The sequence below is a fragment of the Vipera ursinii genome (genome assembly GCF_947247035.1).
Source record: "Vipera ursinii genome assembly, chromosome: 3".
NCBI lineage: Eukaryota > Metazoa > Chordata > Lepidosauria > Squamata > Viperidae > Vipera > Vipera ursinii.
This window is the reverse complement of record NC_139516.1, coordinates 189,790,660-189,817,773: the sequence shown is the minus strand read 5'-3', so window position 1 is coordinate 189,817,773 and position 27,114 is coordinate 189,790,660. Positions and strand designations below refer to the sequence as shown.

Genomic DNA, 27,114 nt, shown 5'->3' with positions numbered 1-27,114 from the left:
AAGTCAACCTTTAGAATAGAAAATGTGTATGCCATCTTTAAAAATAATATTTCCATTCAGGAATTGACATATCAACACACGTAGAACTCAAACAAAGTACCTGCTACAGACTTAACCATTGTTAAGACAAAATTCATAAAGAATAAGTTACAACACACCCCTAAAAAAACTTCTCTTGTCCTCATAATGCTGATACCTGAATATAGAGCATTGAGCACTAAATAATTTAAGTATATGATAAACATGATCTAGATAATTCTATTTCAGGTTTGTTTGACAGGTTAATATATTACAGATAAGTAAAAACTGAATAAAGAATTACAGATAATTGATGTTAGTACTTTAGAAAGAAAAGCTGATATAGGAGAGCTATAAGTGAGATGGACCAAATTTTTTAGCTTAACCCAAGTGCAAGGATTGACCTAGGGATCCTGAGGTGGTCAAAATCCATACTAGACTTGACAAGGGGAGTTTGTGGATACCTAATCTACAGCCAAAGCTGTTCATAGGATGTGACATCAGCATCCCTACTAAGTGGGTAATTTGGTTAAAAGGAAAAAAATCCAATTCATCTGAGACCCTCCCCACCCCCGTTTTCTCTATTAAGTTCTCTATAATTTTTAGCAGTGAGGTTGCTTTATTAGCTTTTCCTCAAGTTTATATACCAAAAAATGGAAAATTTTATACGGTATATGAAATAATAAATTGGAGTTTGAGATTAAATTGCATTAGATTAAGACAGTTTAGCCACATGAGTTCAGCTACAGCTAATGGATACTGCTCACTTCCTCTGATTTTACTTCTTTACATCCTAGCAACTTTCTAATTCTAATATATGAAAATGCAGATGTTATTCACTCTCTTTTCCATTATATCATTAATACTGTTATCCATAGAGTAAGGAAAAAAATGATGGAGAATACTGAAATTCACCCCAGTGCTGGGTGGGAAACTTGGTTTTCTTCAGTGACCATCCATCAAATCAGTCAAATTAAAAAAAGGATGCTTTCAGTTGAGCTTTGCAATGCTGACACTAGCTGGAACTAACTCCTGCATGTGCTCAGGTTTTGTTATACTTCTCTAAATAGAAAAGTTCTAGAAAGGTATTAGTTATGCTATCTACATTTTCTTTAGTTGTCCATATGCTGCAGTGGTCACGAGCTTTGTTTGCCTTATAAGAAAAAGAATCTTAGCCAGATATATTATGAGCTGCTCCTGTGTAGCAATTCTTACATTCACATTATTCCCTTTTCTTTGAGTGTGAAAATGGGGATGTGGGTATTACTATCCTTGTTCTCAGACCTGTGCTCAGGAGTCTAATTCTATTTCTTATCTGAAAATAACTCAAGAAGAAGCCAAGAAAGTAGGTATATATGTTCAGAAGACAAATATTTGTAGAGCTGGTCACCTTGAGTAAGTTTTAAATCCTTTGATTAACTTAGATACTAACATTTAAAATAAGAATCATATTTCAACTAGATATTACTTCTATGTTCTTATGAAATTACTGTCTGAAAATGAACTAATTGCATATGCAATCCTCTATAAGCATGAATATATACAATATCTGCTGAGGTCACATATGATCAATTTTTAATGTACAAGACAATACCTTTGCTTATATAGCTGCATGCATATACAAAAATGTACATAAAACTTTCCTTTTACCACCACCAAATGAAGGTGAACTTACCCTTTGGCATATAATAGTAGCAGAGAGAAAAAATGCAACCAAAAATCTTATAAGTTGTTGCATTAAAAAATGAGAAGGTGCCACTGATATCTTTACTGATAAGTATAATGTTAAACTATCTCCAAATTCCTGTATCCTTAGCTTACATTAATGCAATATATTACATATATTATATTGTTTTTACACTTTGAAAACCACTATTAAACTACATGTTTAATACTGTAAACTTAAGATAAAATGTGACTGATTTATATAACAATATAAGTCTACAACAGTAAATTTTACATTAATGTAAAGAACTGACAAATAAAAGGAGAGAAAATGAAATAATTTCCCAGTAAGAAATCCTCAAGATGAAGGTCAGATCCTGTTCAAGGAAACCATCTGGTTGAGATCCACTAAGCCATACCATATACAAATGATTTTTTTTAAAAAAGCTTCTATTCATTAAGGCATCACAGCTGCACTAAGTGTTACTTTATTTTTCCATGGTAACATCTTTTCTGTTTCAAGGATTGAATTTCAGTTTTGGTAGCAACGTATTATTTTGCCAATACTGAACATAATTGCTTGTTTTTAACATACAAGTGTTACCATTTCTTGAAATAGATTCTTCCCCTATTTTGATTATGTAAAGAACATACTCTCTATCCAGCAGTCTATAATGAAAGACCAATAAAAATAGCAAAATCTATCACATAATGAAGATAAAGCATGTTTTGTCTTTTCCATCAATAAGCACACTTTCTTAAAATTGTGCCAATTGTGTCATCAACAAAAATTTCAAAAAGAAGAAAGAACATTTGTAGTAATAAGTAGACTAAACTGATTTTGGAAACTGTAGTATTAATGGAGTATTAAGTTATATTATAGCTTGTTTGGAGAAGTCAACCCTTGACATAAGGAAAACATTAATGTCCCTTGCATTTACATGACCTTTAGGCTTCATAAGTTTTTGAACTATACTTGGAAACTTATAGGCAGTTAACTAAAGTTCCCAAATGGTCTTCAAGGTATCCCCAAACAGAGTGCATTGCAGTGGATTAAATACAGTCTAAGTAGACAAACTGCTCTGAGATGCTATATAAATAATTTAAAGAACTCTATTATGGAAAGCTTGCACTCTAGCATTGTTTTTGTTACACCTGACTATAGACAATAGAACATACAGGTATCTAACCCAATGCTTACTTACCTTGAAAAGTTTAATTAATTTGGCTTCATCATTCCATTTTGGTCAAATGAAATTTGGCTTCATTATTCCCCATATAACCTTAAAAGGGGAACTTATTTTACAGAAATTTCAAAATAACAGAAGATTCTAAAAGTACATCAAAATATTCTTTTCTTTCATTTCCCATCCACAATTTCTTACCTGAAGGGTAAGGCACTTAACTGCATTCCATACCACACTAATGAATTCTTTCATTCTTTCCTCAGAACTTTTGCTGCACATTTCAGCTGAATTAAGCATGGCTTTCACTGGTACTGACAATGGTCGTGATTCTTTAAAAAAAATAAAGGAAAGACCAAATAGCTTGCTAAATGGAGTACATGTTACTATATACCTAATAATCCCAGTAAAACCAAAATTAGTTATAACTGAATCCTAGTTTTAGAGTTCACCAGCATTAATAAGCTCCTTTATACTCCAAATTTGGAGCTTACAAATGTCCTTAAGTTCTAAAACTCTGTTCTCTTACTGATCTTTTGATCATGATTTGCTTGGCTCACAGCCCATTCCTCATAAATTTACTTCATGAATGGAATATCTAAAAGGAGATCTTTCTTTGGACTTTTAGAAGAAAAATAGAGAGACAGTAGGAATTAAGATACAAAAGCAAAGAAAGAAAATTAGTTACCTATCAGTATAGATTTGGGGTTATCCCTGGAAAAAGATATTTCCTTAAACAAAAAAAAAACACCAAATCGTATAATGTTAATCTTGGTAATTCATAAATATTTGTTCCACACATTGTGTCTTATAATACTGAGGGCTTTATAGGTCTTAAGGAAGCAGAACTCCATTGTCCTTTATCAAACTATTTTACTGATTTTATTAAGGGAAGCTATTGCTGCATAGTTCAAATACATTATCATTTTTAAGAGTGCTTGCTTCCTGATTATCTTCGATTTTGGATACGGTAGGTTTGAACCCTGACAAAGATGTCAGGTTGAACTGACTAAGAAAATAGGCACCTTGAAGATTTAAGCTACTTTTATTAGAACAGCTAATACATGCTGGCTAATAATAATGGAACCCTGTTACCTTTCCTCCCTCTTGTCTGAGATCTTTTTGCTAATTATTTTCTTGGTCTGGGCTCAAGTTCTGTTTATCTGATCATTGTCTTGGTAGTGTATCTTTTCTATATCCTTCAAGGCAATCCTTTTTATCCATTACAAACTACGATCTTTTCTAAAGTCTCCTTGCCTTTTTCTATGGAGTTATTTCCCACAAATCAGTAAGGATCTAGCAACATATCTCATAGGTAAGGAAAAGTATAACAGACTCTGGGAAAGCAGAGAAGGAAACAGGTCCATTGCAAAAGAGCCAGTCTAAAGGAGGGAGGAAGCATGAGAGAAGACTCAAAGCCTTCAAAACATTAGGTATACCTTGAGTGGGAGAACTGCTTTGAGAGGCCTTCAAAGTTGATTACAAGCCCTGCAAGTGTGCCTATCTCAAGAAATCAGAACCACTTGGATTTCTAGAAAGATATTCATTGTTGGTAGGATACGGGGGCAGAATTTAAAAAACTTATCAAAGCAATTTTCTGATTTAATTATATCTAGTACAATTAAGATGGAGTTGCTCTGAATCTCTTTCACATGCTTCTCTCCCTGGACTGAGGTATCACTTCAGCACTACCAACTTGATGTGATAATTATTGTATGTATTTTTTAAAAAGCTTAATTGGTTACAAAACTGGATGGTAATTAGAAAAAAATGAAGTAATCTTCTAGTAAATTTAACCTAGATTGACACTGAAATTCTTACCATTTAAATTGTAAAATTATATAAATAATTCCAAACTGAATTAAAGCAGACACACCTGTTACAGTTTTTGTTTTTACAGGGCTACTGGCATATTCAGAAGCCTGATTTGACTGATGCTTAATCAATGGTGTGCTCCCAACTGACATCTCATCATCTTTTTTCCTTGTGACGGGTGTCCCAAGAGAGACAGATCCAGCCTATCAGAATAAAAAAAAAGGAGGGAAAGAGAAACACAATGAGTAATTCAGTAGAATTGCAGGGCAAGCAAAATTAAATGCAGCCCTCCCTTCCTCTTTTCACAGAGTTCATTGATAAATTACTGTTGTTCCAATAATCCTCCATGCCTAGAAACTGGATCAAAAAATGGAAACAAGTATTTATTCAGCAAATATTTCTATCAGCAGTACTCTTATCTGGCCAGGTATATTGCACCAAACCTACTTTTTCATACAGGCAAAAATAGATCAGTAAACCTAATAAAAGAAATTGATTTCTTCCTTTAAAAATGAAGTACAGATTCGGATATTGCTTACAACAAAATGTTGCAGAATGGACATCTGGAGTTCACTGTTCAGTAAGTAAGTAAGTAATCCAGCAGTAGCCTTCAAGAGAGCCCATTCAATTAATTAATTAATTAATTAATTAATTATTAAATTTATATGCAGCCATCTCACCATATTTTGCCTTTGCATTCTTCCCTTGATTTCCTTTTTAAATTGACAGATTTCAACTAGAACCATGTTAGATTTTGATTCACTTTTCCTTCAGTCTCATACAAACATTCACCATGGAGTGGTTTGTTTTACCAGATGTTAATCCGATTTTGAATTATCTTACTCTTGTATTCTACTTTAGCTCTTTCGTGTTACTTCGGGAGGCTTTCCTTGTAAAGTTCTATAAGCACAGTCTATTTTCTTTTCCAGATGTAATCATTCAGACTATATTTTTCTTATTCCACAGTTTGTTTTACTTGCAATAGTCCTCTACCACCTCTAATTCTGAATACATATAATCTATGTATGTCACTTCTTAGGTGAAGTGCATGATTTATGGTCATTAATTTTGTTGTTTTACTGATCAAGATTGTTCAATTTGGCTTGAAGCCAATCAATTACTCCTGCAGTATATTTAATTACAGTGACTGCCCAAGTGTTTATTGTTTTAGCAATATTTCCAACATTTAGTTTAGTTTTTGTTAAAAAAAAGCCCCCAAAATTGTTTGAAATAACTGAAATTATCTGTGTTTTAACTTGACTGTGCAATTAATCAGAAGCTTCGTTTAATTCTAAATATTTGTATCCTTCTTCAGGTGCCTGGTGCCTAATGACCATTCCATTCATTAGGTGTAACCCATTTTCTCCTGTAATCTTACCTTCTTTCTTTGCCAAATTGCACCTTTATCCTGTCCAAATTTCATTCTTGTATCTTTATTAAATATACAGACTAATACCTGACAAGAGACTCAATTGTAGATTCTGATTTGGAATAGTTTTAGGTTATCTCTATAAAGAAAATGGCTTATTTGGAGAGCTTTGTTAGTGAATTTTTACTTATAACTGATTCTGTTCAGAATACTTGTAAGTTGAATCACTGCTTCTACAAAGAAAAATGGTGACAATGTGTTACTTTGAAACAGACCTGGTTTTATTCTTGCTTCTTCCAAATTTCTCCTATATTCTGTAAGGGTGGTTTCCCAGGAAGCAAATAACATCCAAAAATCTGTTAATATTTAAGTTTATTCCAAACATTTCCAAGTGTTTCCGAATCCAGCTATGAGAAATGACTTACAAGCCTTTGTATAATCTATTTAGGCCATAAAAAATCTTTTAATAATAATTTTTTTTCAATAAGTAACTGATCTTATGCCATGTGAATTCAGCAAGTCCCATTTTGTTCTACTGAAAATTAGCACATATTAGTCTTGCTAGAATTCCAGAAAACAATTTTAATGTTGTGGTAACCCTATGTGTTATAAGCCCACAGTTCTGTTCCCCTTGTTTTTCCATAATAGAAACATTCTTCAAGATGTTTTATTATTATCATTGTTATTTTCATTATTATTATATATTTATTACTAATAATATACTATTAATTGTATGTTGATAATAGGTTGTTGTTGTTATTATTACTACTACTATATTATTATTATTATTATTATTATTATTATTATTATTATTATTATTATTATTATTATTATTATTAATTATTATTATTATTATAAAAATGTGAAAGCACAACTGCCAGTTCTGTAGGAAGGGTTGGGATTCATATGCATTCAACTCTTCCTAAAAACCCAGGGTGTCATAATCCAGCGGCCCCCAACCTTTTGGGCACCAGGGACCAGTTCCATGGAAAAAGATTTTTCTGTGGACCGGAGGCAGTGTGGTTTTATGTGCTGCCTACTTCTTTGTGCAGCCTGGTTGCTGGCATGCTGCAGCCTGGGGCTGGACCATGGACCAGTGGTTGGGGACCCCTGTCAGGGTAGTAGATGGAAATTTTATCAGTGTGCAGATTTTGTAAATGCTGCCTAAGTGTTTTTGATATGGCACCCAGTGTGCCAATAATCAATCATTTACACTTTCTTCTTTTTAACCACAATTAAATCTGGTGCATTATGAGCCAAGACTTATGGGCTTGTATTTGGAAATCCCACAATATTTTAACATGCTCATTCTCTACTTTTTTTTCCAATTCTATGTTCACACAAAAGGTGAGAGTGTTGTGTCATTATTTATAATCAGTTTGTGCGATCTTCTTGATCTTAATGATCTACTATTTTTTCTGCCTCTTTGACACAAACTGCACTCTGAATCATTTGATGATTTCTCAGTTATTATTATTTGAGGAATGTATGGTTCATGGGCAGAAGAGGGATCTTTATCAGCAATAAATAGAAATTGGTAACTCTCTCTTTTTATCTGTGCAAACATATAAAATGCTACGGAAATTTAAATATAAAATACACTAGAATACAAATGCATCCTCTTCTTTTTATTTCCTTCCTAAATGAAGAATCCTTCACAAATGTAGAATCTAGACCCCGGATGTTTCAACCCAATCATTCATGTCTTAGAAATGGGATTTTCATGATTCTGGAAGATCATCACATAGTTATTTTACTCTGAAACAGGAATCAAACTGCTGCAGTTAAATTCTAGCAAGCTTTAGTGAGTTTAAACTTATGATTACATAATTTATATACTTATATAGTCATCCACAAAAACATGGAAAATAGAACTAAAGGAAAAATATGAAGTGCAATAAAAATATATCTGTAAGAAATAAAGAGCGCAATGAATGAATTATCTGAAAGAAATTATGTTTGTTTGTCTTGAATGCCACCTATCGCGCCTAAAGGTAACTAGGATTAGAATATAAGCAACACAGAAAAGAAATACCCATGGTAAATGTTTTGTTTTAGCTTTTACCTAACTTATAACAGCAATACTAATTCTCATCCTAGAATCAAGCATTGGGTTGAAAACCAGCTCCAGAACAGACAAATCACTCACTGTTAGCAAAGATATGGACAGCGCAACCAAGTTCACATCATCTTTCTAAAAGGATTTTTACATGCTACCAAGAAATCTTTATTCTCATCTTGTGGGCATCAAGGAGTGGAACAAAACTAGATTTTCTAAAAACCTCTTAATCAAAAAGACAATACTGTATTGTAAACATAAAGAAAACAGATGGGAAAATGAAATACGTATCAGAGACTAATAGGAAATAGGTTAAGATGTAAAATATTCTCATTTGCTCCTTTTTTTAGCTATCTTACTACAAAACCTGAAAAGTTTTTTCAGAGGACTCAGTAGACCGTCTATGACAGGGGTGTCAAACTCAATTTCATTGAGGGCCGCATCAGCATTGCGGTTACCCTTGAGGGGCTGAGTGGGTGGGGCCAGGGTGGGCCCTCCCTCGTGAGTTGGGTCCTGAGTAATTTGAGTCAGGTCCATGGCCGTCATGGAGGCCATGAACTCTCGGGCCACTTCTGATGCACTGCCCAGGGAAGGTAGATTAAAGTCTCCCAGTACCATAAGTTTTGGAAATTCGACCGCCAATCCTGAGATGGCGTCAGGTAGCTTTAATTCATTTTTAAATTCTCTAATTTTTTATTGCACTGATGTTCTCAATTTCATTTTATCTTGATTTATGTACTTATTATATGTTTTGTTGTTAGCCGCCCTGAGTCCTTCGGGAGATAGGGCGGGATATAAATCGCATCAATAAATAAATAAATAAATAATGGCCTACTGGGTGGGTATGGCTGGAGTGTGTGTGTGACCTACTAGGTGGGCATGGCCAGCTCTACATTGTTCACGTCAATGGTGCCTATGGGGGCCTGGGCAGGAGTGGGACAAATCTGAGGGTCTCTGGCAGAAGGAGATGGGACTGGGGCAAGTGCCAAGGTATGGTCCACTGGAGGAGCCTCACTGTTCCTCTCAGGACATGCAGGGGGGGAGGCTGGACAGTGGTGTGGAGGTCAAATGCCCAGCCTAGCCCTCAAGCACCCGCAACACTAAGCCCACCCCCACTTCCCCAAGGGTGTGCCCAGCTGCTGTGCTTGCTCTCCTTAGCCAGGTTGCTCATGATGGGTATGAGGGCAACGTCAAGAGGGAGGCCCACTTCCTCTCCATTTGAAGAGACCTGGCTTTGTATCCAAAGCTTCCTTAGCAATAGGATGGGAGACCACTCAGGTTAGGCCAGGAGGAAGGGGCAAGGGGATGGTGAAAGGGCAGCAGGGAAGGACTAAGGCAGGACTTCCCTCAGACCCTCCCTCTCCTTCCTTCCTTAGAACAGAGTGATGGGAAAATATTTGAGATGAGGGAGGGAGAAAAACAGGCAAGAAACGCAGCTGGGGAAGTGTCATCCTTCATGAGGAATGAAGAAATCGCCTGGAAGTGGCCAGCACATGGCCCTCTCCTCACAGCACCAAGAGGCTGAGTCGGGTGGCACAAATCTGAAGAGAAACACAGCGCTGCCCAGTCCCTAGCCTGCCCGAAGTAGGCAGGGCCATGTGCTAGCCACTTCCAGGCGATGGTGCATTTCTTCATTCCTCACAAAGGGTGATATCTCCCTAGCATGCACCGAGGGGGCGGGGCTGATGCGGCAGGGGCCAGTCCCTCACTGTTTCCAGATGGAGCTAAGACTGAATGTATTTTAGCATAGATGACCACCACAAAATTGTACATTGGCTCCTGATGGCCTGGGCCGGAGCCAAGGCAGCTGGGGCCGTTCCCTCACTGTTTCCAGGATGGCTTCGCGGGCCACATGAAACCACTTCGCGGGCCGGATCTGGCCCCCAGGCCTTGTGTTTGACATGTCTGGTCTATGAGATGGGCATGTTCCTGTGAAGCAGGGGCAAAACAAAACAACACCCTCATTTTTCAAGTATCTACAATGAATTGATCAAAGGACACCATGCAGTAAGTTCCAAAATCTCTTCCAGCTTTTCTAAAACAGCATATATATTTTTTGTACTATTAAAGAAGCTTTCATTTACATTACATTAGTCTTGCCAGTATTATTATGTAAGTCTCAAATTACTTACATTTTCCAAACTTAGCTCTGTTTTTTGCTTTGGGCCCTGATTGGGAGAGGTGTTCCACACTAGAGGTGGTTAGTGGACCAGGAAGAAGATCCCTCCTCCACTTCTTTAGTTCCTAATTTATTTTATTTTTGTTAACTTTTAAAATTTAAAATTTTAATGATTGTAAAATTTTATATTTTTGCTTTTATGATGATGTAAGCCACCCGGTCACCTGATCATTTATTAATTTATATGAGCAGCATATACATTAATAAATATTTATCAGTAATCTTCTATAATTCTGAACGACATAGGTTCTTTGAAAAGCACCAGATAAAGTTCAATTTCCCACTGAAATAATATGACAACAGTACCATCTTCTCTGTTATCTAGCATTGATTACAGGATCTTAAATGATCCCATTTACGTTCATGATGAATGATCATCTAACCAGCTTTCTCTACAGAAATACCTTTCACATGATTCTTTGGGGAAAAAAAGAGCTAAACTGTGAATAAATCAATAAAGAGTAACTAGGCCATTATTCTACAATTTGTAGATTAGTATTATATATAACTCTAAATTTCAGGACACTTTTTAAAAAAGGAAATAAATACCATATTTTACTACAACCCAATAAAGAGAGTCAGAAGACATTATGTAAATTTATGCAGGCATTCAAAAGCCTTGCCATGGTTTTATATTGTTTTTCAGTAAATGTCAACATTGTTCACCATTCGAAATAAAAAGAAATGTTTAGACACTCGCAGAAGCCAACTGCAAATATAAGAAAACATCCTCTTTTTCCCCTATAACACTAACCACATAGTCACAACAGGAACTTTGCTCAAATAAGTAACAGCCGCCATAATCCACCCTGGATTTTCTGTGTAGTAGGAAAAGCACAAATGTAGTGCATTATGCTATGATTTTAAAACTCATTTTAAACTCATATTACATTAAAAATGCATAATGTTGAAGACCTTTCCTTCAACATTCCATGTTTATAACAAGTTTTGAGTAGGAGAAAAGCACTGCTATTTTTAACTTTACTAAATCTGTAAGAGTAAAGCTTGTAAGCCGCCCTGAGTCTTCGGAGAAGGGCGGGATATAAATGGAATTAAAAATAAAAAAATAAAAAATAGCTTAATAATAACATTTAAAAGTTTTGATCTTATTGATAAAGAAATAGCTATAACAGTAATAAGCAATGTTATATTATAAATGATCAAAACTCTATCCCAAAACTATATATGCTAAAGATCTCTCTCTCAAAACTTTTAAGAATTTTTCTGGCAAATCTACCAAACACAGACATGGAACATTTAAAGCGTATGATACAGAAGGTAACTTTACTTTAAGTAATGCAAAAACTGATATTTTTAGAACTATTTTTAGACAAGTACCTGCTTTACAATTTGTTCCATGAATTTCTTTTGGAACTACTTAAAAAATGCAATCTCATCACAAGCATATTCTAAGAAATCTATCTAACATAAAAGGTAAAGGTAAAGGTTCCCCCGCACACGCGTGCTAGTCGTTTCCAACTCTAGGGGCCGGTGCTCATCTCCATTTCAAAGCCAAAGAGCCAGCGCTTGTCCAAGGACGTCTCCGTGGTCATGTGGCCGGCATGACTAGACGCCAAAGGCGCACGGAATGCTGTTACCTTCCCAGTGGTCCCTATTTTTCTACTTGCATTTTTACGTGCTTTAGAACTGCTAGGTTGGCAGAAGCTGGGACGAGTAACAGGCGCTCACTCTGTTACGCGGCACTCAGGATTCAACCCGCCAAACTGCCGACCTTCAGATCGACAAGCTCAGCATCCTAACCCACTGAGCCACCGCGTCCCCTATCTAACATACCATATATTAAAATTGAGTGGATTCTAGCCAGTTTTACACGCTTTACAAGCTTTTCATCATTTCTTTATGGCATTATTTTCCAAACTTTCAAAGTTAAAAGGCTTTTGAAGATATCTTTCTAAAAATAAGTGAAGTCTAGTTATGTGCTTCTATCTTCAATCATGATCATATTTCAAACAAAGACATCTTTCAAATTATTCAAGTTGTGCCTATTTATAACTAGCAAGTCAGTTACCTACTTTTTAATACTATTGATGCTGACAAATATGATGCTAGAATATATACACTTGCTAGTTACTTAATTAATACTGTAACTGAAGCTTTTCAGGAGGTTTGTATTTTAGACTTCTGGATTTTTTCAATTTGATGGCAAATCTATAATAACAATAACAATAACAATATCAGTGATGCCCTAGACGTGATGTCCCGCTGCCTGAAAGCGGTCCGGGAATGGATGGGGAGGAACAGGCTTCAACTGAACCCGGACAAGACTGAATGGCTGTACGTTCCGGCAAACCAGGATATTCAGAATGTCCCATTGCTTAACATCGGGGACATGTTACTACCCCCTGTTGATAGGGCCCGCAACCTGGGTGTCCTCCTAGACTCGCAGCTCTCCCTAGAAGACCACATAGGAGCTGTGACCAAGGGGGCCTTCTCCCGGGTTCGACTAGTTCGCCAACTACGGCCTTATCTAGACCTGGATTCCTTACGTACAGTCACCCATGCCCTTGTGACCTCTCGCCTAGACTATTGTAACGCTCTCTACATGGGGCTGCCCTTGAGATCCACTCGGAAGCTTCAGCTGGTGCAAAGTGCGGCGGCACGGACACTCTTGGGAGCCTCCCGATACTCCCATATCACACCTCTCCTCCGTGCGCTGCACTGGCTTCCGGTTGCCTTCCGAGTGAAGTTCAAGGTGCTAACAATGACATACAAAGCCCTACATGGCATGGGTCCGGACTACCTACGGGAGCACCTTCTGCCGATGTCAGCACCCCACCGTCCTGTGCGCTCCCACAGAGAGGGCCTCCTCAGGGTGCCACCGCTCAAGGAATGTCGGCTGGTGGCCCCCAGGGGGAGGGCATTCTCAGTGGGTGCGCCGGCCCTCTGGAACAGTTTACCAACCGAAATCCGGATGGCCCCCGACCTCCGTACCTTCCGTCGCGACTTAAAAACTTTCCTGTTCCAGCAGTCCGGCCTGGCATGATAGCGTTAATTGGGGTCCCAGTTTGTTGTCACTATTGTTTTTATTACTTTTTATTGTTCATCTGTATACCTTCCTTCCTCTGTACACCGCCCCGAGTCCCTCGGGAGAAGGGCGGTTTATAAAAACTAATAAATAAATAAATAAATAAATAAACTTGATGTTAAAGCTGAGGTGACATAGGGAGGTTTCAGATGTCAATGCTTTTGGTTTCCTTTCACATATATTGTCCCTCATGTCTATTTCTCTCATCTATACTTCATGTATAAATGTTAATTGCTACGGCATTGAGAAAAATGCCAAAATGTAAAAAAAGATCTACTGAAATTTTTACCAGTAAATATTATTTTTCACAAATGTTATAAAAATATATCTTAGAAAGAAAACTCAAAAACACCAACTTATTCAATCACTACATTATTTATTTACAAAGCCTTAATTTGATTAATAGATAATGCACTAGAACTGAATAGTGCTGGAAGGGACCTTGGAGGTCTTCTAGTCCAGGGCTTTTCAACCAGTGGTACGGGTACCACCTGTGGTACATTGGCACCTGGCAGGTGGTACGCGGCCATCCTAGAAAATTAGCGGGGGAGGGCAATGAGCTGAACCGGTGGCAGCACTGCACAAACCTGAGCGAGAGACGGCTGGAGCTGCAGGGCTGTCAGGGCTCAGTGGAAGCGCCAGGATCAGTGCCAGGCTCCAGCTGGAGCTGAACGCTGATCCTGGTGTTTCTGAGCCCAGAAGAAGTGCTGATCAGCTGGAATGTTGCAGCATCTCCAGGGTCTTGTGATTTACATTCAGATGCTTGGCAACTGATTCATATTTATGATGGTCACAGTGTCCGAGGGTCATGTGAAGTGACCAAAACCTGCTGCAACCACCCAGCAGACAGGGGGAATAAAAGCCAAACACCCCCACCCCACCCCTGCTGCCAATCCTAAACAGAAATGCTCACAACAATGAAAACCTTGGACAGGAGGAAGAGCGCCGCTGGGCGGGCAGGCAGGTGTCTTGCTCGGCTGTGGCTTGGAGGGCACTTTTTTCAGTGCCATTGTAACTTTGAACAGCGAACAGTTGTAAGTTGAGGACTACCTATACTTCATCACTTTTTTCCTTTTTTTTTTTTTGGTCATCAAGTTTTGATACCTTGCTAGGTGATTGGTGGTACTCGGATGTTGCCATATCCTAAAAGTAGTACAATGGGTGAAAAGGTTGAAAAGCCCTGTTCTAGTCCAGTCCCCTGCTCAAGCAGGAGAACCTATAGTACCATCTAAGATAATTGACTCTCTAGCTTCTTTTTAAAAATTTCCAGTGATGGAGCACCCACGATTTCTGGGGGCAAGCTATTCCATTGGTTAATTGTCCTCACTGTCAGGAAGTTTCTCCTTATTTCCAGGTTGCTTCTCTCTTTGATCAGTTTCCAACCATTGTTTCTTATCCTGCCCTCTGGTGCTTTGGTGAATAACGTGACCCCCCTCTTCTTTGTGGCCGCCGCTCAAATACTGGAATACTGCTTTTATGTCTTCCCTATTTCTTCTTTTCTTTAGACTAGCCAAACCCAAGTCCTGCAGCCATTCTTCGTATGTTTTAGTCTCCAGGCCTTTGATCATCTTAGTTGCTCTTCTCTGAATTTTTTCCAAACTCTCAACATCTTTTTTGTGATGTGTCTAAATTTAATTAGTCTAAGATACTCAAGTAGGACATAACGTTTTCATTTCTCTGTATTTTACCGCATTATATTTCATCAAAATATAGAAGAAAGTTTTGACAGCTGGCTACAAGAATCTTTCTCTAAAGAATCAATCTCTATTGTTTTAGAAATAAATATACCTCCAAGACAGAGGATACTGTGGCTCATTTTAAGGTGTAGCTTTCTAACCAAGCAATTAGAATATTTGTTGTTTCATTTACCTCCTCTTTGGGAATTCTTTCAATAGAAAATGGAATATCTATCTATCTATCTATCCATCCATCCATCCATCCATCCAACAAACACACATGTGCAACTACATAAAAAATACATGCCAGGAATTGGACCAAATATGGATGAGACAACAAACTGTCTTATAATTTACTGAAACTATGCTCAAGAAAACTCTGTGGCCAAATGTATTCAAAAATATCAATAAATATAAATAATTTACTTTATAATATGTCTGGTTGTTGCAGAAGCAATACAACCAGTAGATGTGTAAAATATGGCAGCTATTCTTCTGAGAAAAAACATAAATCAAGAAAACATAGACAAAAAGCACTCAGCTCTCATTTCCAGTATGTTAAATAGACCAGTTTCTCTTTTCTTCTCGTTTGCCATTTTGAAGGACTGTCAGAATTATTCTGTTGACATCTCAATGTGACCTGAATCCCATTCCACCCAGCCATTCATTTTCTTAGAGAACAGTGTTCCACAGTGGAAAAGAGCTTCTAAAGTAGTTTTGCAAAAAAGACAAACTTAAGTTGAGACAAAAATTATTTGTAATAACCTTTTCTCCAAAACTATCAAAGCTATACTATCTGCTGATTCTTTTTTTTTAATCCAAGCTAATAGCTAAGATTAAGTTACATGCAATGTTTAGCTACGTTTTTAAACCTCTTCTTTTTAAACAAATATTTTTGTTAGTATCTTATTTGAAATCTTTTTTTCTTTTAAGAGTCAAGCAATGTTACTTGTAAAATAAGTTGATTAAAATACCACCTTAAAGAATCTAAAAAATTTTTTTATTAACAAGAACTTACAAAACAAAATCATTGTCAGATTAGACAAAACATGAGCAGGTTTTAAAATATATATATATATAAAATAGGGACGCAGTGGCTCAGTGGGCTAAGACACTGAGCTTGTCGATCAGAAGGTCGGCAGTTTGGCGGGTCAAATCCCGAATGCCGCGTAACAGAGTCCCAGCTTCTGCCAACCTAGCAGTTCGAAAGCACATAAAAAATGAAAGTAGAAAAATAGAGACCACTATGGTGGGAAGGTAACAGCTGAGACCAGCCCATCCTCTCAAAACACATCCCCACCCAATCAGAACACAGCCCCCATTCAAAACACACTCCCACCCAATCAGAACACAGCTAACCCCCCACCCAATCAGAGCACACCTCCACCCACAGACCACACCCCCTCTGGCAGTTTTAAAAAGAAGAAAAAACAGCCACTACCACACACTTCTCCCAGAAGAACGAAGCTGAAGCCACCAGCCTGAGGATGACGGATGAGATTTCGTCAAAATGTTGCCCTGATACCTCCAATTCTACGTGGGGAAAAACCCGAATGACCAAAGACCAACGTATGTATGTATGTATGTATGTATGTATGTATGTATGCATGTATATATATATATAAAATAAAGGTAACACAAGATAAGACATCCTACTATTAAATACAGTACATTGTGTTGTTTAAGTGTTCCCTTTATTTTTTTGAGCAATATATATATGTGTGTGTATATATGTATGTATGTATGTATGTATGTATGTATGTATGTATGTATGTACAAATTTATGTTTGTGTGTACACAGACACACACACATGCACGCACACTTTATTTGAGAGATATTGGGGCTATAGTAATTCATTTTCTTTCCATGCAAATGTTGTCAAATTAAACCTTTAAAAACTATATTGAAGAGCACTATTACAAAAATATCTGAATCTCTGTCTTTGCATCTACAATTCAAACTATGAAATTATTTTACCCTCTTAAAATTTTATGCTATGTGTCATGTGAACATTTTCTTCCAATTATGGAATGTACTCATTAGCTGGACCTATTAACTTTACAGGTAATTCTCGGTGATCACAATTGCAATCAGAATTTTGGATGCTAAGCGATATGGTTATTACATAAGTCATCACATGACCAGATCCTATTTTTAGGCCATTTTTACCATTGTCATTAAGTGAATAATATGGTATTTAGATGAATTATATGCTTGTTAAGTGAATTTGCAAATGATGGAAGCAGATTGGAAAGGGCACAAATCTTGTAATGGCAAATATCATAAATGTGAGTCAGTTGCCAAGTGTCTGAATTATGACCACATGACCATGACAGACACAATTTCAAGGATGGGTTGTAAAATACTTTTTCCCAAGCCAGCATAACTTCAAACCATTATTAAATGAATGGTCATACTTATGGCACAAATCAAATGCTTTCTACAATACAGTACGTAAAACAAATTGTAAGTGATATGTGAGCATTTAATTTCTCCTGATTTATCAGATTTTTAATGTTTCAGTATTGTGCCTTGCATTTGTGTTGTATGTTGCCTTAGAACCATAAATAAATATGCAAAAATATCCTACCTGCTGCATTAGTCTGCTGTTCCGTTTTTGAGGTTGGTACATGAGCCAAGTATATACAACTGGATCAACATTAACAGTTAATCCCTGCATGCTGGCCAAAAGCACTGCTCCTACATAAAAACAATTACAAACAAAAGCAATGAGATTAATACATCAATGCTGAAAACCTTTGGAATACCTAATGCTATGTTTACAGGTCAAGGCATTCTCCAAACCACAGCTACCTCTTTTGAATGAAGCCTGATTGCAAAGCATAGGAATCTATTACATGCTCTCAAGACAATCAGGCCTACACAATGTCTGAAGTGATTGTTTATGTTTTCAAAATACAGTAATGTATCTAGAAAAAGTGCTTCATAGTAATATAATATGAAACTAGGGGAGGGAAGAGGAGGGGCGGGAATGCTACCCAAAGGTTTTACAAATGTATAAACTGATTCTGTCAGGTAATATTCAAAAGTAATAAAATAAAATGGCATTAAGATCATCCTATTATTTTTTCAGTACTTATTTTCCTGTATTTTTAATCACTGGTTGAAGTTCCATAATGGAGGGGCTGGCACATTTTAATTTATTTTAAGTTTTCAAAAAATATTTTTAACTTATTTTGACTTTTTAACTTTTAACTTTTTTTATAATAATCAGAATAGAGCTGGAAGGGACCTTGTAGGTCTTCTAGTCCAGCTCCATGCTCAAGCAAGAGTCCCTATATCATTTCAGACAATCTCTTCTTAAAAACCTCAAGTGATGAAGCACCCACGATGTCTGAAGGTAAGCTGTTCCACTGGTTAATTGTCCTGACTGTTAGGAAGTTTCTCCTTAATTCCAGGTTGCTTCTCTCCTTGATTAGTTTCCATCCATTGTTTCTTGTCTTGCCTTCTGGTGCTTTGGAAAATAAACTGACCGTCTCCTCCTTATGGCAGCCTCTCAAATATTGGAATACTGCTATCATGTCACCCCTAGTCCTTCTTTTCTCCATTCCCAAATCCTGCAACCGTTTAGTCTCCAGGTCTTTAATCATCTCAGTTGCTCTTCTCTGCATTTTTTCCAAAGTCTCAACATCTTTTTTGGAATGTGTTGACCAAAACTGGATGCAGTATTCCAGATGTGGCCTTACTAAGGCTTTATAAAGTGGTACTAATACTTCACGTGATTTTGATTCTATGCCTCTGTTCATACAACCAAGGATTGTATTGGTTTTTTTGGCTGCTGCCGCACACTGCTGACTCATGTTTAAGTGATTGTCCACTAGGACTCCAAGGTTCCTCTCACAGTTAGTTTTTGAGCCAGGTTTCACCTAATCTGTACTTGTACCTTTGGTTTTTCCTGCCCAGGGGTAAAACCTTGCTTTTCTCCTCTTTAAATATCATTTTGTTAGATAGGGCCCATTTTTCAAGTCTGTCAAGATCTTTTTGGATTATGAACTTGTCTTCTGGGGTGTTGGCTATTCCTGCCAGTTTAGTGTCATCTGCAAATTTGATGAGATCCCCTTCTATTCCTTCATCTAAATCATTTATGAAGAGTACTTATATTAACCATTGCCTTGGTTTTAAACTTTTTGCATATTTTGCAAGGATATAATGGAAATAAAAACATTAGGAATAAGAATTATATAAATAAAAATGATTTTTAAAGTTTATTTCAGCACTTCTCAAAGCTGAAATGAAAAGCCAAGGCTTGGCACAGCTCAACAGTGAAGACTACTCTAGAGACTACTTCAGAACACCAAAGCCACTTCATCGCTTTTATACATGAGTTGTCAACGCTGCTAACATTGGATGTTCTTGCTTTGACAATAGATGAAAAGCAGCCATTTTCTCTATTGCTTTTAGAATTAGTTGCTGCTGGGAGGGGGAATAGGGATGAGAGTCCAGCTAGTCAAAATAATAATAACTTAGCCATGGGAACCCAAGCACATTGGGCCCAGAGCTGATAATGTTTTGGCGAGCTGGAGAGAAAACCCGTGCTTCAAGCTAATTTTTTTTTCAATTGGGGAATGTAATTTATGACTGTTTATTGGAGGATGGAATTGCACTTTGTTACTCTGTATCCAGGGGAGAGGAATTTAATTTCTGTTTTCAACTATGTAGTGACGATGCTTTGTTTCTCGAAAAAAAGGTTCTTTAAGGTAAACAATGCTTCAAAGTTCTTTTGAAGAGTTTCATCTGTCGGAACCATGACATGAGTTATATAGTTTCTTTACTTAGCTACCTATGTGTTTCAAAATCCAAACAAATCCAAGTGCTATCATCTCTATAATGCTGTACAGTGATCTGGAGAGCATCCGATCCTATCACATGGAGACTTCTGCAATACCCTTATTTAACTAGATCTCTGCTAATCACAGTGAATAGCAGAACTCGGTTTTATTAAAGCACAATAGATAATAAATTTCACTTTTATATTTTTGTAACTTTTTCAGAATTATATTTTTTTCAGAATATTCTTTTATAGCTTCAAAGAGAGATCTCTTTCTAAAACCAGTGATAGGATGCAAATTCAGAACAGAATACAGTTTAAACCATAGAGGTTGTTTTCAACATTGCTAAATTAGCAAATTTCTTTTATTTACTCCTAGCTTCCAAAATATATAGTAACCAACAGAAGGATCCTCAGAAATGTTTGTGGAAATATCAAAAAAGAAAAATATAAGAGTTCTAGATTTTAATGACATAGTAGACGTGTTTATATTTTCTGTCTTGTTGTTTTGAGCAACAATATTTGTTACCTTAGGATTTTTTTTAAATGCAGATACGTGGTTTTGTGAACATCTCTATTCATAGTTTCACATTCTTTCGTATTAATATGATCCAGAAGAGGGGGCCATGGATAAAATACTAATCACATTGCCAGGCTTTCTAATCAAGAAATCAAATTCCCAACAAGAAACAACATTTTAAAATGTCTATGCTGGAACAGAAAAGGCAAACCAAATAACTTCTCAAACATTTTCCTTCCTCACATACTACTACTACCAAACTCATCTACTCTGCATCTTAAAACCTGTTGTTGATACTGAAAACCTGTTGTTGATACTAAAGCTAAAGGATGATACTTTTTGGCACCATGTATTTTACAGTCTTAGGGTTTTAAGCAATTTCATAAATTAGATGAACTCTGGAGACTCAAATAAATTACCACCTTGAGTTTTATGATTTGGCAATCTCATAAATAATAAATATTGTGGGACTTTTGATTCAGACTGATGAAGTCTTGCCTCATAGTACACCAGATTTAACTGTGATTGAAAAGGAGAAAATGTGGATAATAGATGTGGCAATGCCAGGTGATAGTAGAATCATAGAAGATCACAATTAGCCATAGTGGTTCCTGTGATTATCAGCACACTGAGTGCCATACCAAAAAACGTTGGATGGCACTTAAAAAATCTGTGCACTGGCAAAAATTTCTATTGTGAATTAGAAAAAGCCGCTTGGATTCGCACAATACCGTAGGTTCTTTGGAAGAGCTTGATGCAGATGAAGGCCAACACCAGCTAAAGAACTGGCAGCTGTGATTCCACATTTTTGTGTATATAATAATAATAATTTGTAAAAGACAGCTTTATTTACCTGTAGTTCAGATTCTGCGACAATAACTTTAATATTATTAAACAATAATAGCTGCCTATCCCAGGTCCTTGGGAAGGATTCAATAGGAAGACAAAAATGCCAAATCCAGTCTAAACATCTGACTGACTATGCAACCAACCATAATACACATTGATTAAAAAATCAGCTCCCAGCAAGAAAATTAAAAGTTGACTGGTATTTAATTGCATTTAATTATAGGGAAGGCATGTGCATGGACATATGTGGTCAATTTCTAGTATTAACCTAACCATGCAACATCCTATTAAGAGTACAATTTTTTTACATGATAGCTTTGAAACAAATTTGTTCGACATGTAAGCATTCTGGTACCTAATGTATTTAATATCAGTCATTAAATTGAGAAACATTCAATCTTGTCTCGTTTTACTGGAGAGGACAATAAACGAAAGGATATTGTTTAGATTTTCTATCACCAGAATCTTTTCTATTCATACATTATTAAATTATATTATGATCATTTTCAGTTGTAGCTTTAGCTGAAGAAGTTACTAGAATATTCATACAATGGCCCAAAATAATCTTGGATCTTTTACACATTTAAAGAATTATATCAGTACTGGTTCCCCTGGTACAAATTTCTGTTTCCATACATAATATTTAATTACTGCACTCATATCTTAAATTTAACTATTGCAGTTCATGGAGGCACATATGACTTGTTCAAATGCATACACATATGGCATTTTGTATTGTTGTCAGACAGAAGAATACAGATGCCACAATTAGGTTTTTTATACGTGAAATAATTTTTATGTTACACCTCAGAAGGGAGCAGATTCACCTTATGCACCTGCCTAAATGCAATGAAAGAGGGTGTTTTTTCTTCTCCCACTCTGAGGGAAATTAACTGTTACATTATTGTAACAGGATAGCCTATTTCCTTAAAAAAAACTATTTTTTTCCTTTAAGAAAAAAATTCCTATTGCTGTTAGTTTCCTCCAAAGATTACTCTCAAAACTTTCCTTGCAGAGATGGTAGTATCACATATGTTTTAAATAAATATATGAATAAATTGCAATCTTTGCTGCTCTTGCTGCTGGAGATAGCATTGGAAGTTGCAGTTCCTCTTGGAAGCAGAAAAGGCACTGCTCCCTGCAGGAGGGTTAACAGCTGAATAAAACAAATTATTTTTGCTCGGGGCTGCAAAGGAAACCAAAAGTTCTGAACCCTGTTGGAAAGGTTGGGGTCTACACACTTCAGCAGTTCAGGATCAACAATAGGAATAAACATTCAAGCCTTTCGGCAGATTCATATTTTGTTTCAAATAAATTTTGGCAGGGTAAGTGAATGAATAACATCAAAGTTATCTGAAGCCTAAAAGTCAAAATACAGACTTTTAGGCTTCAGATAAAATATAAAAATTAAAGACGCACCCAAGTTTTCAACACCACAGAATACATACATGCATAACAAACTATTCATTTTTTCTGCCAAAGTGACCTGCAGCTAAAATGATTTAGAGGGCAGAGCTGGAAAGGAGAAACAGGAGCATAGTATTTTTTGCAGAATCTGTATGGTTCAGACAACGTAAAAACAAATATTATTGGAAAGTCTGTATTGGGTATGAATGGGAATATCCCTCCTCAGATGAAGAATGAAATTAGCAATAGTTATTTGGAAATATATTGGAGGACACAATATATTTATTGCCTATAATACACCTAAGAAGGGAAAGATAGCAATATCTTGGATGTCTGTCTTCATACTATTCTTACGTAATCCTGAAATCTTCTAAACTTCACACCCCACCAATAATCAGGCAATATTCAAATCTATTTTATATTTTGGGAACCTAGCTTTAAAAACTTTCCTACACATACAGTATATACAGAATATTCTTTATTGGTCAAGTGTAATTGAACACGCAAGGAATTTGTCTCCGATGCATAAGCTCTCAGTGTACATACAAACAACAAAATGATAATAGCAATAGCACTTATATACCGCTTCATAGTGCTTTCCAACCCTCTCTAAGAGGTTTACAGAGTCAGCATATAGCCCCCAACTATCTAGGTCCTCATTTTACCAACCTCAGAAGGAGGGAAGGCTGAGTCAACCTTGAGCCGTTCGGAATCGAACTCCTGGAGTGAGCCGTGAATTAGCCTGAAGTACTGCATTCTAACCATTGCGCCACCACGGCTCTTATAAATCATAAGAATCAATCATAAATCATAAGATACAAATAACAAAGTGATAAATCATAAGATACTAATAGGAGAAGGTAATAAGCAAAAAATAGAAGCATAATAGTAATAAAGCCCTGTTACAAGGCTAAAGGGATAAAGGTTACCCTACTATATGCGTAAATATAGCCCTAGTACATCGGTAAATGGGTACCTACTACATGGATAAATATCCTTAGGCATAAGACAGTGCTGTGGGAATTAGGTGTTTAGCAGAGTGATGGAATGGGGGGGGAAACTATCTTTGTGTCTAGTTGTTGTAGCGTGCAATGCCTTACAGCAGCGTTCTGAAGGGAGGAGTTGAAACAGTATATGAAAGAGTTATGGAAACTGCAGTTATTACAGTGAATGCACTGAATCAAAATTGTTAATATCTTAAACGTTACCACAAATATTTTGTCTCTTGCATTTTCATTGTTGTAAATATATAAAAGAAAACAATCAAAATTATTAAAAGCTCCACTTCCCGCCTTGGCTCCCTCAACAGATAAATCTAAACCAGCTGGGTTATTCTTTAACCATGGCCAATGTGATTCTGGAAGTTTCATTCTCAAGAAACCTGGAAGACACTAGGTTATCAAAAGCTGACTGAAGCAAACCAAGATATCTCAAGATGAATTATGTAATTAAGTTGACAGAACTAAGAAAAACAACCCTAACACATATCCTGGATGGGAAGACAAAAACTCAAAGGCTTATAACCCTGTACACGATAACAAATCATTTTCCTAAATCAAATCTACCAGATGTGTCGATTAGATGACATAAACCACTTCTCAGAAAATGGAATTTAAAGTGGAATAGAGTCATAACAGCATTAGGACTACATATTGCTTAGAATACAAAGGCAAAAAAGTGTTCTTAAACATGCAGGGGAACGTGCATAGCCCTTGTGTGTAACTCTTTAATCCAAGTGTGCTTTTTCCTAGGATTATGGAGCAGCTGGGTGATACTAGGAAAAGGAACAGCTGCTTTGTGGAGTTGCCAACAGGAGCTATGTTTGTGCCCCTACATACTCCAAAGCACTATTTTGCTTTTGAATCCAAAGTGCTGGACAACCCTAGTAATGTATGTACATGTCAGCGCATTTTATATAAAAACTGGAGGATAAGCAGATGTCTAAACAATGGAACAAATTTTGAACAGCAAAAATCCATCACTATTGAAGATCGTAAATGTAGAAGTCACATACAAACTATTCTTCAAGTTAAGGAAAGTGGATGTTAAAATTGTGGGTTTGATATATTGCCCACACAATTGAGAAGGGAGATTTTGTTCAGAAGAGAGAGACTGAATGCACATGCAGTTTTATTTTGTTAAGACCATAGGGCTATTTCTATGTTTGTGCCTGCCTACAAAGAGAAGTTGAAGATTAACAGACTTTGAAATACATTGTGCTTTTCCCTTTGAGACAACATTTAGATGAAAGCAGCAAATTACCCATCCTTATGAAACAAACTAGAGTTGAGAAGACACCGTGTATAATTCTGCACTTATACTTGTAAATATCCTTTCCACACACAGCCCTCTGGGACAATCAGATAATTCAGTGAATTAACTCATTGGCATGAATAAAGAATGCCATGAACTTGACCTATAGTTCTTCTGATTAAACTGTGAGAGCTTTTCTTCCCCATTCCCATTTTTAAAATGCAGCAGCATATTTAATGTCATTAATATTTTTATTTCCTACAATCTTCATTCTATTTAAAGCCCATCCAATTTAAGCCTACAAATCAATCCAGTGAACTCCAAGAAATACTGGAAACTGTTCAACTTATGTTTCTTGTTCAGAGAATTCCAATAGCCGTCAGCACTTTTCTTTTATAGATGCAGCTTCAAATTTCCTGAATATTTTAGATTTTAGAATTGCAAAAGTTTAAAAAGCCATATTTAAATTAGCTTCAGATATCAGGAAAATAATACTGAATGTTGGATGACAAAGCTCCATAAATATTATATTCAATATAAAATTGAAAATACACCTTGACCCATTTCTCAGAAAAGAAAGATGACCAGAATTTACAAGGAGATAAAGGAAGCAATTTTCAGGGATCAGTTTTACCAGACTAAACTTGATGCTTTTTAAAATGCATGCACATATGCACTCTGAAAAAAGCAAGCATGTTTTTAAATAGCCAGAATAATTGTATATTGTATGGAGACTCAACTTTAAGTACTATTTGATTCAATTATACCTTGGTTGTGCAGCTATACTAATTACTCTTGATATGGTAGTCTCAAAACATTTTGGTCTATGGTCTACTCTGCCCAGGTACCATGGATGGAGGGTAACAGGATTTATAATCCCAAAATATCTGGAGGGTGTCTGCTATACTACAAGAGTCTTTTACTGTTCAAAATCCAGGCAAGATTTATAAAATTCTTTAACTTTAAAAATTGTTGCAAATGTTTGATTTTCAAGAAGTTTTCTTTGGGCAAATGTATTGGGGGAAAAGGTAGGTGCCCTATCAGATATAGAGTAATCTTCAATTGTGACAGAGGTTTTCCCAAGTCTTTTTGGAAATGGGAAACAAGTAGTTGGGACTTTCCCTTTTTTGGAAATATAACTTCCAACCTTGAAATCAAAATGGTTTTCATCCCAGGCAAAATAAACAATTATGGAATATTCCTCATTGTGTCCATATGGGGGCAGTACAGTTTAAGAAAAATAGTATACTATACAAAAGTGGCCTTAATTATTTGTTCAAAGGATGTCTTGAATATTTTGAATGAATAAAACATACACAGTTATTAATCAGAAAGAAACAAATGTAAAACCTTCAGGTTATAGCTTTCTGAACAACCTTCTTTTAAAATGCAACTGAAGAGTCATATTTAAGACCACCCAGTGTTCAGTTATGTTTCTGGAACATGTAGAATTTTCCTCTCTATATTGGCAGTTTTACATCTCAGTTTGTAAGACTGAAATTTTCTCTCCTTCTCAATAATATTTTGATGTAGTATGTTCCTGCTTTTTTCCACATTTCTCATTAAGCAATTCACAACTTTTAGAAGAGACACCTAAAAGCAGCAAGAATGTTAAATTATTTTTTTAAAACTTCCATTTTTTCCTGTCTTTAATGTAACCAAAATTAGTCATGGAAATCTATAATCTGATATGTTCATGTCTTATCTAAATATTATTTTGAGCAACCATTTGCTCAGTTAACAGTTAACTATTCACCTGTATTCAACTCTATTATCTATTATTATATTACATCTCCCGAATGTTATTTCATTTTTTAATGGATAAGGAAAGATATGCAGACTGCAATTATGATGAATCACAGGTTGAAAAACAATAAGGAATGAGAAGAAAGCATTCTATGCAGATCTGCAGTTTGTAATATAGTTATAAACCCTAATAAGATCAAATAAGAGAGTCAGAAAACTTTATATCGAAAAGCACGCCAAAATGTGTTCAAATTGTTAAATTACATGTTCTTTTTTTCACAATACTAACTTGCTCTCAGCCTGAACAACTGGGTTTTATTTGCTATGAGAAACGTTAAGTAACAATTGTGTTTTACAGTTAATTGCGCCTGAAATGGTCTCGCAATCAGAATATGGGTGTAAAAGAAGGAAAACATCATCTTGAAACATAAAAACTCTAATCCTGTAATCCTGAACATGCTGAAGCTACACTAACACAAACATGATGGCACTTCTAGGGACAAAAATATCCAATGATCAAATTCATTTGAGCCCATAA

At 36.2% G+C, this 27,114-nt stretch overlaps 1 protein-coding gene across 2 annotated transcripts in view; it reads right to left on the bottom strand.

Moving 5' to 3' along the window:
• Positions 1-27,114, bottom strand: part of VPS13B (vacuolar protein sorting 13 homolog B) — a 354,177-nt gene that overhangs the window by 209,148 nt on the left and 117,915 nt on the right. For both annotated transcript variants that reach the window (XM_083358950.1, XM_083358949.1), the window contains exons 20-22: positions 17,603-17,712; positions 4,744-4,885; positions 3,069-3,199 (exon numbers count right to left, since the gene is read on the bottom strand). In XM_083358950.1, the coding sequence (XP_083215076.1) occupies positions 3,069-3,199; positions 4,744-4,885; positions 17,603-17,712 (383 nt within the window). The remainder of the gene's footprint in view (positions 1-3,068; positions 3,200-4,743; positions 4,886-17,602; positions 17,713-27,114) is intronic.